This window comes from Strongylocentrotus purpuratus, unplaced genomic scaffold, assembly GCF_000002235.5.
Source record: "Strongylocentrotus purpuratus isolate Spur 01 unplaced genomic scaffold, Spur_5.0 spur5_scaffold_17, whole genome shotgun sequence".
Taxonomy (NCBI): domain Eukaryota; kingdom Metazoa; phylum Echinodermata; class Echinoidea; order Camarodonta; family Strongylocentrotidae; genus Strongylocentrotus; species Strongylocentrotus purpuratus.
Window position 1 is genome coordinate 4400979 of NW_022145602.1, and position 17588 is coordinate 4418566.

Consider the following 17588-nt stretch of genomic DNA (forward strand, 5'->3'; position numbering starts at 1 on the left):
GAGTTCTACGAAGGCAAGACACTAATGCTTTCTCCCGTACAGATAGGAAACACATGAGATGTACATGAGATGAGACACATAAGGCATTTTAAAGGGCAATTCTACTCACAAAGCTGTGAGGGTGTAAAAAACTTCTTCTAAATTATAATAATATGTTTTAGGTTTCATTATGAAGAATAATTTTTAATGTGAATACAAATTTATTTAAAGCACTGTTGAATGTGATTATGTGATATGCTACTTTCATCATGATGTACAATTCTTGATTTGAATGAAAATCTCTTTACAATTCTGTCGAAAGCGCCTGTTGAGTGGCCAGTAGATGAAAATGTTAATGGCCGAGTTGATTTCGTACAGACGAAAAAATATGGCGTATACAGTGTGGTGTAAATCCGATCGGCTCATGAAATCACGACGTATTTCAACCGGGAGGTAACGTCCTATGATCGCCGGTAACCAACTGACGACGTAAAACGCGGTCACCCAGCCAAGCATCAGCGTCAGACGATTCTCCCCTTGCCGCCCAGCAGCGGTTGTATCTACCGGAGCGGTAGCGGTAGCAGCGCCCGGTTGCACTGCAGTGACGTTGCTGCGCTGAGGTAGTGACTGGGTGGCGGTATTTACAGGTTTATTTGCAGGATGAACTTCTTCTAGGGTATCATTAGGCTTGGCGTTAGAGAGAGACAAGAACTTTCTTAAGACATGTTCCCTGTCTGATGAGTTCCTTTCGTTGGTATCAGCAGAACCTGACGCACTTCGACCGGGACCACTACCGGAGACACCGGGTAGAGCCGCGTTGCCTTCCGCAACTGTTCTCGAGGGTTCGCTGACGGTTAGAGCTGCTCGGATCTTCGTCTGCCGACGCAACGCAAAGACGATACGTGTATACACCGCGGTCAAAAGGCAAGGCACGAGCACCATAAAGCTCTGGACAACATATCGATCGTAGGTTGTAAACCATTTCAATTCCGGGCTGTACAGGCAATCCTTGATGACCGGGTCATACCGCGCCGCAGCTAAGGATGGGCCAGACAGCAGCAAGGTACCGAGCAGGCAGAGTACCATGATGGCTATAGCAGTTTTGACGCGCGGTCGTCGGTGGATCGGCCGACAAACTGCGAAGAACCGGTCGACACTTATCGCGAGAGTCACCGCCATTTGGGCAACGGCTATCCATACGGTGAAGAAGAATTGAAACTGGCAGAAACTGTTGCTACTCGCCCAAGGACGAAACTTGGCTATGATAAAGAGGGATGAGAACAAATCGACTTCTGCGAGACCCATGATGAAAATATCAGTGCCGTTCTTAACTTTCTTCCTTGAGTATCCTGCTAATATCATGACGTTGCCTGGTACACCGAGACATATCAGAATGGCATAGAATGCGATAAACACTTCGCGGTTGATAGCCATCTTTCGAACGCTGCAGTACCCGTTTCAGGCTCGAAATATCACAAATGCAACATTTTCTCTTCGTTCACTAACTGAGGTTTTTGAGTACCAGTTCGAAAGCGCCATTGGACAATCATTGTTAACAAATTATGAGAAACTTAATCCATCGATTCCTATTCACACGATTGTAGTTCCTTCGAAGTTTCGTTGAGAGAGGATTCAATTCAGCGCGTAAGAAATATAATAAATCAGCTATAGTCTACAGCGGGGGAGGTATCAGTTCGATAGAGACTCTACAGTAAAGCTTTTAATTTTCAAAAGGTGAACAAAACCTCGGAGTGGTAGATCCATAATTCACTTTAACAAATCCGTCTTTTCTATTAGAAACCTCGCTGCATACATGCATTTACTAAAGTACTCTGTGCGATCATTTTACAATTTACTTATAAATTCCGCGCGGGGACCTGTCATTTAAGTATTGTGTACAATTTTAATGGGGATGATGATACCTCTAAACAAAGGTGTCTCAGGAGGAGTCCATTATCGCATCGAAATATTATGAAAAGCCATTAGAATGTAGGTTGAACGCTATGAATTGAGTGATTATGAGCGCATGAGTGATATAAATGATATTCACAAATACCTCTAATAGGATGTATGGATGTGAGTGAGATGCATTAAAGAAGACGGAACAATTATTATGAATATTGAAAATGACTTTTAACATTAAAAAGGACTAAACCTACTCAGTTAAGATGTTATTGGAAGTTTTTATGACTTCGATGGTAGGCGCAATAAGGGGGGTATTGGTTGGAGGCACATGTTTCAAGAATCTTTCACAAGCACAAATATAAAAAGGAGAAGGAGGGGAAGAAGAAGGAAAAGAAGGTGAGAAGGAGGTGAGAAGGAGGAGGAGAAGAAGACAGAGAAGAAGGAGATGGAGGAGGAAAAGAAGAAGGAGAAAGAGAAGGAGAAGAAGAAAGAATGAAGAAGAAGAGGGAAAGAATATAATTTGATAGTTGATAAGTCTTTATTGAGGAAATCACTCCAAATCGTGGTTGAATACTCTTTAAGCGTGGATTTCTACTGCTAGTGAGAATATCCCTAATTAATACTGACAACACAATTACGTGGATTCACCCCTACGGCCGTATGGATAGTACTCAGTCATCGTCATGACGCCTCAGTGTAGGGGGGGGGGGAGTGTGATGGGGTCTTTAACCCCCCCCCCTTAAATCTTTTTCTAGCAACAGCCCTGGTCATGGGCATTCCTTTTAAGCTAGAAATATACAATATAAGGAGCTAAAGGATAAAATGATTTTAAAGAATTTCTATAGATCAGGCACTCAAATTATAAAATAATAATTAAAGATGAAGTTGAGTTCTGGTCATGCGATTGCATTGTAAAAGAAACGGTGTGGAACCGACCAGAAAAGGTTGTTCATCTAACATATAAGAATTTGTGTGTATTACAAGGTTCTGGAATCATCAAAATGATAAGAAATTTGGCCAAGTCTTGGTAAAGTTACAAACACTGTACACAGAAAGATGTATATGGGACTACACGAACACGTGGCGTAAAAAGCCGGCCCCCCGATTTTTACGATGTTACATGCATATTTATAATATGAAGACATTTGAAGAGCCATGCTTTTCAGGGAACATGTCTTATCTGATGTTCTTCCACACTTGCATAATAAGAATAAGTAACGCTCACAAAATTTTTCACCTCTTCCCAGAACTCAACCTTCTCTTTAAGAAAAGATCCCTTATGTTTTACCTCAGAGCATCATCGTGAGGGAGGAGATAACCTGCGTGGGTGTAAAAGCGCCATTACTGGACAAACGTTAAGCATCCCTGGGGCGCCGCAACAAAAAATAGGCTATTCCAATATCGTTTATCAAGACTCGATGACATTAAGACAATGAATCCTCATGAAATATGCATGAACAAAAACCTAATCTGGGAAGCTAACCATTCCAAGAGTACAAAACTGTCAAACATGGTATTTTGGGTGGAATTCGAGGGCGGAATTCGAGGGAGGGGATCGACAGGGACGGGATTTTCCCTTTTTATAAGGCATTAAGCCAGTTCAAAGTTGCATTCTGAGCATGAGCAGATAAAGGTCAATGCAGACCGAATACTCGGAGACAAAATACTGGATACGTGCTCATGAAATGTATGTAATCATTATTCATTTCTGCACAAGCAGTGCACTCAAGGATACACAGGTGGAAGTATTTATACAGGAGGAAACAATTAAAGGCTATTTATGTAGCACCTCTATATCGTTGTAGGATTTTTTAGTTACTTACCCCGGGACTACATTCTCCTTTAATCCCCTCTTCCTATTTTTCTTCTCTATTTCTTCCTTTTTGTCTTCTTCCCTTTATCCTTATGTTCTTTGTCATTTGTATTATATGTATTATTTATTTATTCATACTTTTTATGCATTTTATATTTTGATGTGATTGTATTTATATATTATAAATTTTGAATAAGTTGTGTAATTTTATGTAGATCACCTGGAAGGAAATTTTCTTCTTTTCAGGAAGAAGACAATAAAGTATATATCCATATCTATCTATCTATTTCAAAATGTACAAAGTGGGACCTCTTCATGTTTTGAAGATCTTTGGATATTCGGAGTAATTTAGGACATGTGCTTACCGAGAACTGATCTATTCATCCCCTCTATATACACCTCTCGCCTCTGTTATCTATCTTATTTACACAATTAAGGTAGCCACACCAGTATCAATGCTAATGGCCCTGTCATTATTATTACCCAGCATTACCAGCGCCGCATAATTAGATGTGTCCATATCAACAGCGTAATCCTGTTGATGACTACGATGCATTCGTGTGGCATTGATACATCGGCGTATCCAAGTGCGGGGAGGGGAGGGGAGGGGCATCAAAAAAGGCCTTTTAACAAAATGTTGTATTGCCCTTTAGGTGCCAAAACCATTTTGTTCTCCCTCTTTGGGCTGATATTTCTCCGTTTTAAATGCTTTTAATACATATTTTTGTATTCATTAAACAGTTTTTTTTCAGCTTTTTTTTTCAAGATTTTGGGGGCGGTCGCAAAAGGCAATACAACATCTTTTTTTTAAACGCCTTATGGGGATCTATGCTCAACTTCAAAATGTGGACGTGGGACTGATCTTAGAAAAAAGAGTATTAATAATGATAATAACAATGATAATAATGATGTCTTGTTTACATAGGGCAGCCTCATAGCCCTCATTAGTATTAATACTGTGGTCCCTGAGGGGCCTTGCAATCATAATTATTACCCCGGGTTTAGCCGAACTACCATGAAAAGGCGCTCAAGCATTCAAATAATTTCTTCCTTCCGTTCATTGGGATTACATTTTTATGGTGTACGCGTTGATGGCCGCTGGAGTATTGCTAATCAAAATACAGTCAAACCTAGCGATACAAGGGAAACACAAAAAGTGGTCTTTGTAGACAGGTTCCTTCAGTGGCGGATCCAGGGGGGGGGGCATGGGGGAAAAACGTGTAAAAATACGCTAATTCTACCTTTTTTTTTGGAGATGGGCCTCCTCCCCTGGCGCTCAAGAGGGGGGGGGGGGGGGGTGCGATTTTTCAAATTTTTGAGGACCAACAAAAAATTAGTGCTCACTATTGCAGGTTTCAATGCATAAGCGTATCAAGTTTTAAAACCCTGATACACAACCAGCGGTGATTCTGATTCTTGTTGACTACCACAATGTTGGAGGCCCTCTAATCAATCACAAAACTAACAAACGCCTCTTTCTTGATATTTGTCATGTTTGCAGGATCTTGAACTAAGATTGATATCAACTTATCGGATCGATTTGACAGAGCCCCGGGGGAGAAAATCACACATTGGACCCGATAATATAAAGCAAATATCTCACGCTTGTGAAGCATGAATAACCTGGTCATTCTGTTCACATCGTCAATAATACCAATTAAAAATGATTCCTCTATGGCCACCATTTCTTTCTCGCTCTCCCTCTCTCTCTCTCTCGCTCTCCCTCTGTCTCTCTGTCTCTGTCTCTCTCCCACCCTCTACACCCTCTCTCTGTCTTCTTCTTCTCTTTCTGCTGTTTCCCCTTTTTCTGTTCGTCACTCTCTCATTCTTATCTTTGTTTATGTATCATCCATTCATCCTCATATTGTCATCCTGCTACCGTTTCTGAAATGTTTTTGTCTCGTTAATTGTTTGTTTTTAGTATCTGCCATTTTTTTTTATTCCTTAATTGTTTTCAAAATTAAGTTATATGTATAAAGTTTATTGTTGAGCGAACCTACACCTAACAAACATTGCTTTCAAGTAGGTTCGTTTTTTTCATTTCCTGAATCAAATAATTTTGCATTACAATGACTAAAAAACAATGTCAAATATATTTCAATGCTCATTTCTGTTATCATATTACATTTATTATCGTCTGAAATGAAAAGTAAATTCGCTTTGTATAAAGCGACTACTGCTACCCTGTTTATTCCATTTATATAATTTTCTTTTCTCCATGAGATACATTTGTTGTTGCTGTTTTCTTTATTTCCGAAATCATATAAAAAATATTAACCAAAAAGAAAAATATAGGCCTACAAAATGAAAAATTAATACATGTACATAGATAATACTCGGAGGAAAGCCCAATTCAGCAATGTTTCCTTGGGGCCCCTTTAGTGTCCTTATACGTGCAGCTACACGTGCCAATGAAGCAAACGCAAGGGGGTTCCCCGCACAATTACAGTAGTACTTTGTGACGCAATATAACCAGGGACGTCACAACACCATTTTGAATGGTCGGAGCGTGGGGGGGGGGGGGGGGGGGGGGGTGGTGTCGGTTGTCAAACCAAACTTGTAGGGATTTGTTGGAATAAACTTGTGAACATTTATGATATGTAATATCAAACAAAGATGTAAAAAGTCATTAATTTTTGCGATTTGAGGGCCAGACTCTAAACAAAATGACATTTTAAAGGGGATATTACACTACCATCGCAACCCTCCTCAGCTCCGGTCCCCGCCAGGCGAAGCCACTGATAATAATTTATTGTATTTGTGTTGCAATGTAAAGACCGTGTTGTCCTTTGAAGGTTGAACATTACCCCCTCTATGAGAAGTAAATCGTTTCGTACCAAACAGGTAGGCCTATTGCCTCAATCAGTGACGTAGCTATACACAGGGGAATGGCCCGACATATCCCCCTGGGGGGGGGGGGGGGAGGGGAGGGAGAGGAGAAAGAGAACATGAAAAGAGTATGATACGATCCCTCTCACCAAATTTTCATTTACCGAGGTAGCCCCCCAACCCCCCTCCCCCTCCCTTCATGCTGCCGGTGCCCCCTCAGTGTCTGGACCCTCCCTGCGCCACTGATTCTCACCTCAGCTACATTCAGAAGCACGAGCATATCAGTAAACGACGAACTTTGGGCGCTTGTCTATTCGCCCATAACAACAAAATAAACAAAAGGAAACAAACATTGAGACCGAGGATTCACTAAAACGATTGTCACTTTGAGTGAGACACATTCTGACTCACTCTTCTCTGTCAGTCACTCTGTTGTTTGGTCTCATCCAGCGATTACGTCCAAGACCGAGACGCTAGCAGTATACGACTGACAACAAACCAAAAGAATGGTGGACGATTTCAGTTCTCTACTGACAATCGAGGTGATAGATCATGGCGAACCGGATAGACGACGTGACGGGCCACGTTGCTCTGTCTGTCTGCAGTCATCTTCGGCTGTAACACATACACTACCTCGATGTCGGCACGGTGTCTGCCACAGCTGCCTCGACTTGGTGAAAAGCAGTGATACTTCTGTGTTTTGCGTCACCTGTCAGATTCGAAGCGTGTCCCCCAACCCTGATCAAGGCGAGACATCCAGTGAGTCATGGCTGTCGTCCCCGACGACGGGCTCATCATCATCGGCGTCGTCATCGATTTCGAGCGAGAAGCACGACATCATCAAGACCCAGCTGATGAAGCTTTATCATCTCGACGACGCTGTCTACAAGCCGCTCTCAAAGCACTTCGAGAGAGTCCTGCTCATGCTCAAGAAAGGTCTTGAAAAGAAAGTTCAGCTGATCGAGACACATTTCGAAGAAATCGTCGACGCATTGGACAAGAGAAAAAAGAAAATCATCAGGTCCTTGAAGCAAAACACGAAGGCCAACAAGGCTTTGATAGAGATTAAGAAGAAGGCGATGGAGAAAGAAAGGGCACAACTGAAAGAGTGTAGGAGGCGTCACCAGGACAAAGTTCGTGACAGGGGGAATGGAAGGACTTCTGATATTATGATCAACTCGTTTTTGGCCGAGGTCGATGACATCCAGCGGAAGGCGAGAAAAATGAGCACCGAGAATGCAACTACGGAGTTGGATGAGCTTGAGGTTGTCACCGATTCCGAAGTCGAGGGTTCCATCAAGGACGCTGTGGAGAAACTTGCGACACTGCGTGAGACAGCTAAGCTTCTCAAGTCCCGGGTAGGAACACCAACATCCTCTCCATCCTGGTCGCTTGATGACTCCACACCGTCGTCTTCCAGCCCGCCACAAAGGGGAAGACCGATGTCTCTCCGCGTTCCAGTGCAGCCTCATAGAACACAAAGCCTCTCACCAAATCCTCATCGCTCCTCGAGGTTACCGGTGACTCCTCGGGAAGTTCGCTCGGCAGCAGATGGCGACGAGATCCAGGACCTTCACACAGGTCGCTTTCTTCCAAACATCCCACCACCACCACCAACTGCAGCATCAGCTAGTCAACGACCGCAAAGTGGTCAGCGGCGTCAACCAGGCCCGCCCGACGAAAATGATTCTTCAACAGAGCAGACTGTTGGTGATCATCCAGGCTGTCGCCAGGTCAAGTCGTCTGACAAACTTTTACTTAAAAAGCGAGATCGTACGACCAAGAGGAGCTTACCAAATATTTCACTCAACCGGCAAGGCAAAGTAGTACCTCATCCCAACAGAGTCAAGTACCAAACACTGATGCAGGATGATGCGAAAGTTGAGCGACCTTCCGGAGTCTGCTGCCTTGGTAACGGTGCGGATAACAAAGGCGTGGTCGCCGTAGCGGACTGCGGTCGTGGTAGGATCGTGGAGGTTGGTCTGGACGGAGTTGTGGCCGGTGTGACATTGGTGTGGGAGGATGACGGTGACTCGGTGAAAGCCCAAGGTGTGTTCGATGTCGCACAGACAGATGGAGGATGCATCGTCGTATCGGATTCACAACAGAAGCAGGTATACCATAGCTCTTTCATGTATTCTTTTCAAGTCCATCTTCATAAGCTTTCCCAATGTTCAGATGGCAAATAAGTATAGAGTTTTATCAAAAGCAATTGACCTACAGTTCTTAGGGAAACAATCTCCGAAGGTTTTTAGCCAACAGTATATTTAATTCGAATGGATTAAGGATTTGAGGTTAAATTGGTACTCTCAGTCTTCTCACGCATCAAAACATATTTTCATTTCTATGTTGTACATGGCTGTGTTAATAATCCTGTTATATTATTTTTGTGTCGTTCAGGTAATTCTGTTTGACGAGGGCAGACGAGCACATACCTTAGAACTTCCGGTCCATACTGACCCCCGCGGTGTGACGTCACAAGGTCACCGTATCTTCATCTGCGACCAAGGCAACCATTGTGTACAGATGTTGGATCTCCACGACAAAAATGACAGCAAACCAAAAGCCAAAGCGATCGCTCTCAGCAACGCAAACGAACACCTTATGGTCTGTCCATATTACGCGTCAGTTGATCAAGCTGGTGTCCGGATACTGGTCAGTGACTACGGCGCTGGCGCGCTTATTCTCGCGCGCGTTGATAACGCGCATCCGCCGCTTCGCGTCAAACTCGTAGCGTCGTCTGCTACGTCGCAACATGGCCGACCGTGTACAGCGACAAGCATCGAGATCAGGCCGACGGGCGTCGCCTGGCTGCCGAATGGACGCGGTGCCGTGGTCGCTGACCAGATCGGGCATCGGCTAGTGGTCGTCGATGAGGAGCTGAATGTGGTGGGTAGTTTCGGGAGACAAGGGAGTGGAGATGGGGAGTTTCTCTTTCCACACGGAATCACATTCGTTTCTGACAGCCTTCTCAGCGTGTGTGACATGAATAATGCACGAATACAGTTTGTCGAATTGGAGTTATTACTTGCAAGCATCAACTAAAACTTTAAAGCTCCTCTGCACTAGTTTGGCTAGGAGGAATCAGACCTCCCTACATGCCTGCACGGCCACTGACAGGTGGTTATCTCATCAAATCAGCTCTCAATTAACATAAGAAAAGGGGGACAATGGGGGACCAATGGTCACCGATTTAGCATTGTTTGCTATATAGAGAGCGCAAGTAGTAGTGCAGTAGGGCTTTAATATTTACTGAACATATGATACCCCCCTCCCCCAAGGAAAAGAAAAAAGTTATAAACAACATTCACGTGAAGGCAAATCGGAAGAATTCAATAAGATATGAATTTTATCATGTTTATGTATAACAAATACTTAGCCTTTTCCTTATAACTATACTTGGTCTACAGGTTGGAAACTCCATCATTATCAGTAATAAAGGCCTGCTGAAGGGTATGGGGGGAGTTGTGATTTTTATTTATTAACCAAATTGTTTATTTTCACAATTACAAGGACTTAAATAATGTATAAATATAGTTATGATGTATATATGATCTGAAATTAATTGGATTGATGATCTCTACAACGCGGAAATTACGATGAAAAGTCTTCATTTGATGTCACATTCATCGGTTATTGTATATAAAACGTCATAAAATTTATTCAACACAATATAATTGCTATCTTTTACTTTCATCTACAAAGTCATAGTTAACTATTTTCCTGTAAATATTAGGACGTAAATTCAGAGCCAAAGTCGAAAACATTAAGGATACAATTCCACTGTACCATTTGAACAGTAATGTTGTGACATTTTTTTAAATGGAATATTGAGGTCTTTTATATTCATGTATTTGGGTTATCCTTCCCTATAAAGATATCATCATAATTGCTATAAATACATGTAAAGAAAAATATGAATGTAGGACTACACAAAATTAATTTTAAATATTTTCGTCTCTAAAAAGAGTATTTCGAATTCCATTAAGTTTGCCAAAAAATACTCTCTTTCGAAATGATGTAAATATTGTACAAACATCGTATGCACAAATTAGTGTTCAATATAACAAAATATATGAACCGACAAGTTATTGCCCGAGTGATGTCATATTGCTTAGAGGCCACACAATATATATGATTGTGACGTCAGCTAGTACTTCAAAATTGTAATGTATCCTGTCTAGCTGTCAAATTAGAATATGATGAGTAAGTCACGATCGTTTTTATTTGTTTATCTTGGATGGTATATCACAATGTTTTGAAAGAGAAACTAAAAGTTGATAAGGACGTGGCGTTTCTCTCCAGATTCAAACGACAGCCTTATAAGGAATCGAGCCTCTATGCAATATGACGGTGCCTGCAGTTAATTTTTATATTAAAGAATTTTGCATCTAATCGTAATAGTTTGCCTTTGATGTTTGTTTAGATTGTCTACCTATCTATTGTGTAATACGACACAACATTACAAAGTGCAAAGTTTCCTCTTGAACGCTTTTCTCCCTTTGATACCCCCCCCCTCTCTCTCTCTCTCTCTCCCTCTCTCACGCACGCACACACACACACACACACACACACACACATTCATATACACCCTGTCTGCTTGTCTCTATCTCTCTTTCTATCTGACTCTCTCTCTCTCTCTCGTCTCTCTCACTCTCCCCTCTCTCTCTTCTATGACTCTCTCTCTCTCTGTCTCTACCTCTTTTCTCTCCCTTTCTTCTCTCCCCTCTCCCTTTACTTTGAAGAAGGGGGATAGATCAATATTCGTCTGCACAATCTTGCAGACGAAGTCATTGGTTAAAGCAAGACAGTGTCTCCGTGTTGAAATGAAATAAAATGAATTATATAGATAGAAAAAGATATAACGAATTGATAGATAGGCCTACATACATACATCAATAATTAGACAAAGTTGTATAAATGGATATAAGATAGATGGATAGATAAATGGATAGATAGATAATTAGAGAGGAAAGATATTTGGCTATTAATATGAAGAGAAGGCAATAGTTAATCACGATATGGGTATTCTGTCACGTTCTGAGATCATCACGTAACAATGGGTATGGGAGGGTGCAATTTTTTTAAAATCAAGTTAACAGAGTAATAAGATACCATTTTAGGTATCAAACAAGTATCAAATAGGTTTGAGCCATCAAAATGCGATAATTCTGCCTTTAAGCAAAGATCCGGTTTGGGTGGAATTCTAGACACAAGACCCTAGATTTAACCTGTTATGATAAGGAAATAATGTTATCGCTTTCTCTCTCCCCGTCTCTCTTTCTCTCTCTTCTCTCGTATCTCTCTCTCTCTCTCTCTCTCTCTCTCTCTCTCTCTGCTTACCACTCGTTTCATATTCTACATAAATTAACTTGAAAAATCTTAGTAACAAATACTATACAATAGTAAATGTTCTTGTTATTCAACATGAGAGCTAAATAAATGTGAAATAAAACCTAAAAGGAGAGAGAGAGAAACAGACAGAGTGACACACAGGGAGAGATACAGACAGAGTGTGTTTAAGAGAGAGAGAGAGAGAGAGAGAGAGAGGAGAGAGGGAGGGAGGAGGAGGAAGAAGGAGAGGGAAAATGGTGGGGGCTAAATCCGTGGTACGTGTTGATGTACTGTTATCTTCTTACTGGATTTTTTAAATCTCATGAACATGATAACAGTGTTATCACATTTTGATAGAACAAAGTTGTTGTGACCTAATTCAGAAGTTCATTTAAAAGTCTGTTGTCGTATTGTTCTCCCTCCCACCTGACACGGGTTCAAACTTATCGATTATGTAATGCTCAAAGAATGTTGAAAGCCCTGTTGGTACCTCCTCCCTATCTTTCTCCCTCTCTAAGAACGTAATGTTCTTATGTCCTTGTCGTGTGGAGTATACGCCCCTGCAAGATCGCTATAGTTTGCTTTTCGTATTTGACAATGCATTCCGCTATTGATAAGTGCATAATCGACCCGGATATCACATCTATTTGCTCGCCAAGGTTTACAAATTGTCGAAAAAACAGGGAACAGAGTTCAATGAAACCTTATCTCGCGTATCGAGAGGCCCTATTATCATCTATTTGATTTATTTATTGGAAAAAGAAAAATCCCCTTCTGCCGATTGCTGATGTAATCACTCAGGAATGCCATCGCAGCAATAAAGATAAAGCAAAGATAACAGGTGTATATTTTTAATTGTTGTATTTTTGATAACTTTTGCAATGTGATGATGGTTTTTGGTTACAGAATCTAAGTCCTTGTTTTTATATTGCTAGTTTTTTACATGTATATGTTTAAAAGTGTTATCTGGTGCGCCTAACGGGTAAACATGAATATTCCAGCCATGGCTGCATGTAGAATTGTATTTGTATAAACCATGGCCCCGTATTATAAAGCTTTTGACTTACCATAATAGTAACTCCCCGAGTTACTATTATGGTAGTTACCATCAATGGTAACTACCATCGGAGCTTAATATCCGTTGCATAAAACCGATATTAACTAATATAAGAAAAACCCGCGAATGGTCTTCTTGGACGAGCCAGAAATTTTAGCGCATGCGCAATACCCGTCGTCTGCTAGATATAGCCACTGAGATAAACACCGAAGACGGCTGCTGCTAATCTACAATTATCGTCCATCGTACGTATTTCTTGACTTCAATCATTTTTATGTGTTAATCGAAAGAGCATATTCATTCTGCTATACATATTGATAAATGTATTAGTACTGGCAATAAATTTGCAGCCTTTACTCAGACAGTATTTGCCATCGTACTGGGGTTTAATTGTAATGTTTACGTCAGTCTCCGCAGCCGTACGTGCTTTCAGAAGCCAGCGGGGACTAGAGTACTGAGCTCCCCGGAGGAGCTGGGTAGCATAATCTGACATTCGACTACTAGCATGACTAGATTGGGTGGTGTTTTGAACATTCGTTTATCTACAATACCCGATGATTTAAAGTTGTTTAAGGGTAAACAAATTGCAATTACCTCATAATATCATTCTAAAAATGTAAAATAGGGTCTACTAGACTCTCAATTAGGTCTAGAATATCTAGATCTAGATAAAATTAAGTCTCTCGATAAGAGTTAAGACAAGTCGATTAGAATTTCAACTTCATTCAAATTTCTAGTCTATAATTATATAGACTCTCAATTAGAATTTCAACTTTATTCAGCTTCAGACTAGTAGTAGATCTATAATCAGATACTATTTAAAATAGTATAGACCCTAGACTATATGTCTAGTGTCACAGTGTGTGCATGCCCAGTGTGAGAGCTGAGGGATAATTGGGCCGGCGATTGGGCCGGCGATTAACAGGGGCATGAAATATAACGATATACTGAGCTGTATAAACTATAATCTAGATCGACTACATGTAAGCAGGGAGTTGGAAAAGCCCCTCCCTAATGTAAGTTTGCGGGGGGGGGGGGGAGTTTTTATTTCTCAGACTCAAGAGTCGGACTGAGTAAGGTCTATAAACCGAGTGTAGATTTACAGAACCCAATAATATTAACATGATTAAGTAGTAAACTATAGCATAGACTAGCTTTTACTCATACATAGATCTACATTGGTTGAAAAAGTAAATCTTTTACTATTATTAGTATTATAGGCCCTAGTAATTGTCTATTGTGAGTATTGAGTGGTCTAGTCTAAGCAAACTCCTTAAACTTTAATTTATTTTTCAATTGATAAATAATAATAATAGTTATTGATAATAATAATAATAATAATAATAATAATAATATATTGTAAAATGCATTAACTACATGTAGAGTCTAGTCTATATTTAAAAGTTAAATAGTGGTAATTTAATTGGCAGGTTTTGGACCTATACTAGTAGAAATATTGAGATGTACTGCATGAGTCTATAGATCGAGGCCCTATACTGATCGAGTAACAAAACCGAACAACAATCTTGTGTTTAAAAGGGTTTGATACCGTCAAATTTGATTTAACAGAACTCATTTTAAACAATCTTTCTGGCTTCTCATTAGTTTTTTAATTTTGTTTCTTCATTCTAGGAAATGGTGAAACGCAGGCCGAATTTGACAGGTCGGGATGTCCGCTGCCTGGCAGACTACGTAAAAAAGAACCGCCAAGCTTTGTTCGGCAAAGCGGGGAACTGTGTGGAAAAGGTTTGTAAAATCCAATGCAGATCTATTCATTAAAATTTCCAGGACATAACTATGATTTCGAATTTGAATAAAGAGTCTCTTTATCTAACTTATTTTAATTTTTCCTTCTTTCAACTTTTCTTCTAATAAGTATACCGAAAATGATGTTTTGGTTTTCATTTTTTCTGATGCCCAAGACAGAATGCAGTCCACTGTCTTTGGAGACAGTTGGATGCTACCATATGAGAGTATTCTTTCAAAATAAGTAAGGGTGAATTAATATGTTAATCATCTATTGCATATAATTAAAGAGAACTTGAGTAGGTTCCAATTTACATTGTACTTTTTGTTCTTGAATTTTTGTAGATCAAAAAACGAAAAGAGGATGCATGGGCCCTAGGGCTCGTATCCCTAGAGGCCCAGGGACTCCAACCAGGTAGAATAGTAAAGGACTTGCGTCTTACCTGGAACGAAATGGCGGCAAAGGCCCGAAAGTACCGGGACGCAAAGAACAAGACAGGTAAATTAAGCTGTCTTTATTGTGTAACAGATAAAACTGTAAAAGGTACCTTTCTTGTATACTCCTACCACATGTAATTTATCACCAATAGTTACCTGTGCTTTGGAAAAGTTAAAAAGTAAGAAAGCATTTGTGCAATAAAAAAACAAGTTTTTAAAATGGTGGGATTCCATCTGCTATTAGTATCTACTGTACCACCATAGGTCATCATAAATTGTACATGCATTAAAAAATTATCTTTAATATATCATATCAACATTCATGACTTAGGACAACAGCCTAGTGTTTGAATGCTAGGCTTTTTCTATTTTTATTTCTCTTTAAAAAGATAGCATGTTTTGCATGGTATATCCTATTTCAATAAAGAATACTCTAGAGTAGCCTGTCAAGAAGAGTATTGAATTAGTAAAGGGGTTTATTATTATCAGGAGACTTGGTTGGTAGATTGGTGGTCTCATAATCCGACGACCTAGGTTCGAAACCATGTCGTCGATGCACTAGTGTCCTTTGGTATTAAGGCATTATTCCTCATTACCAAGGTCCCTTAGATAGGACCTAAAGTCGTCGGTTACTAATAAGCACTCGTGCTTTTTTAGCAGTCGGGTAAAATAACCACCACTAAACCGCAAATCACAACTTACACTTATTTGGTGTAGATTATTAACCATCACGACCTAATCCAAGATCTCTCTATTAACATTTCGTAAAATTTATGGTAAGAAGTTAACATTTATTTCTTTGACTTTGGATCATTAGGAGGTGGACCACCAGTGGAATATAATGAGAAGCACGAGGCAGTACTGGAGGCAATGGTGGAGGAGAGTGTGGAGGGCATTCTGGGGCCAGAAGAGGAGGCTGGATACCTAGCTCTCCCTTCGAGCCAAATGTCACAGGTAAAATTTGTAGAATTTGATTGACCCCCTCTCTGGGTATGAGAGTACAAACAAACATAAAAATATACATGACTTGTGAATATGTACATCTTTGGTTTAACCCTAACTGAGCCAAGGGGGGGGGGGGGGGGAAACAAGTACCCCCACCCCCCTCCTCAACACTTTGCACGATATGTCTGCATCGCTGGCCGAAATCTCAGGGAAGGGGGCGGGGGAGCCCTTTCCCTAACTCTGAGAACTTCAAAAATACCCAGGCCTAATCAGGGTTTATCTTGAATTGTAGATGGTATTGAAATGCTTACCACTATATTACTTAATTTAGTTGACGACCTTCAAAGTGTCAATGTTATGTTGACCACCCTACCCCCCTAACTCTATTTGAAAAATTTATCCCATTGAACATGAGATTCAAATGTGGCATGTATTTTTATGTGAGGCATTTTCAATACGGGTATATGGTAATTTTTTTGTTTAACAAAAACAAAATCCTCACTGATGGTGTACGGTACAACAATTTTTTTTTCTTACATTTTTTAAATATTTTTTTTAGGGGGGTGTTTTAAACCTTTTTTTCAAACATATTGATGATTAGATAAAACCCTTACTGACATTGTTCTCTTTTTATCACAGAATTTTAATAAATAAAATAATAATAACAACATTTAGACAGTATGGTTCTATAGTTCTTTAAAACTCAATCAAGGCAATCTTTATTGTTATATGCATACAGACAGCAGAAAATGCCATGGCTGTGGCCATGATGGTTAACACCATGGTGGGTGGCATATCTGTGCCGGCCCGGGACCCACAGACCAGTACTAGTGCAGCCAGCAGTGCCGGACCACCAATAGACCAGCCTGTTCTAGTAGGGGATAGCATGGCCAAAGACACCAAAAAGCCAATCAGCTGTTATGAAGAGAGACTTTTGGAGATAGAGGAGGAAAAGTTATTAGTCATGAAGCGTGCGCTTCACGTTTTCGAATTATTTGTCTTTAATCAAAAAGAGGTTTAAAATTGTTACTTTGTTTGTTTTGCAAATTCCATGTTAATTTTGTTCTTATTCATGATAACTTTACCTTTCAGTATTCAAAAAGATTATATCATTGTGCATTTTGGAACTAAGGAAATTAGGTTTCCCAGAAATCTAATATGAATATGTCGTTATTAAAAATAAATTGACTATGCATGAGCGTTCCACGGGACTCCCCCCCCCCCCCCCCCCCCCCCAGTCAGGTTTGGATTAAATATGTGGCCTGCTTCTGAATAGAACAAATTACAAATTCAGGAGATAAACTCTTCCCATATATTATACTGTAAATTAACTGCATCTAAAGATAACAATGTTATGAGGCCAATCTTAAGGATATCTTACACACTTCATTGAAAGAGGGCCTTGAATATGATGTCACATTCATATACAAATTTATAAAATAATATGACTATTGGCAGGTCAGCAGAACATGCCCTAGCCCGGCGATTCCGTGAAATTTGAATTTTGGCTTGGTGCTACCTTAGCAATTAATCCCCCCCCCC

At 40.3% G+C, this 17588-nt stretch overlaps 3 protein-coding genes across 3 annotated transcripts; 2 read left to right on the top strand and 1 right to left on the bottom strand.

Annotated features, from left to right (window-relative positions):
• Positions 1 to 246: 246 nt before the first annotated feature.
• LOC100889385 (octopamine receptor beta-2R-like) lies at positions 247 to 1413 on the bottom strand. Its single transcript, XM_003726400.2, has one exon. It carries the CDS (start codon positions 1411 to 1413, stop codon positions 247 to 249), a length of 1167 nt encoding a protein of 388 aa, XP_003726448.2.
• A 5478-nt stretch (positions 1414 to 6891) lies between these two features.
• Positions 6892 to 9684, top strand: LOC115925159. The gene is made up of 2 exons (XM_030988485.1): positions 6892 to 8640; positions 8927 to 9684. Exons 1-2 carry the CDS (start codon positions 7033 to 7035, stop codon positions 9569 to 9571), a joined length of 2253 nt encoding a protein of 750 aa, XP_030844345.1. The 5' UTR covers positions 6892 to 7032; the 3' UTR covers positions 9572 to 9684.
• A 3237-nt stretch (positions 9685 to 12921) lies between these two features.
• On the top strand, positions 12922 to 17524 carry LOC115925008. Its single transcript, XM_030988123.1, has 6 exons — positions 12922 to 13162; positions 14550 to 14663; positions 15009 to 15162; positions 15919 to 16055; positions 16786 to 16963; positions 17505 to 17524. The coding sequence occupies exons 2-6, from the start codon at positions 14553 to 14555 to the stop codon at positions 17522 to 17524; spliced, it is 600 nt and encodes a 199-aa protein (XP_030843983.1). The 5' UTR covers positions 12922 to 13162; positions 14550 to 14552.
• The last annotated feature ends 64 nt before the right edge of the window (positions 17525 to 17588 follow it).

What these genes read in the sequence shown, in the direction of transcription:
- LOC115925159 (XM_030988485.1), top strand. Translation starts at nt 7,033, where the DNA reads ATGGTGGACGATTTCAGTTCTCTACTGACAATCGAGGTGATAGATCAT. An exon ending in CGGATTCACAACAGAAGCAG is followed by an intron (nt 8,641 to 8,926) that starts GTATACCATAGC and finishes TGTGTCGTTCAG; the next exon opens with GTAATTCTGTTTGACGAGGG.
- LOC100889385 (XM_003726400.2), bottom strand. Translation starts at nt 1,413, where the DNA reads ATGGCTATCAACCGCGAAGTGTTTATCGCATTCTATGCCATTCTGATA.
- LOC115925008 (XM_030988123.1), top strand. Translation starts at nt 14,553, where the DNA reads ATGGTGAAACGCAGGCCGAATTTGACAGGTCGGGATGTCCGCTGCCTG. An exon ending in GGACGCAAAGAACAAGACAG is followed by an intron (nt 15,163 to 15,918) that starts GTAAATTAAGCT and finishes TTGGATCATTAG; the next exon opens with GAGGTGGACCACCAGTGGAA. An exon ending in CTTCGAGCCAAATGTCACAG is followed by an intron (nt 16,056 to 16,785) that starts GTAAAATTTGTA and finishes ATATGCATACAG; the next exon opens with ACAGCAGAAAATGCCATGGC.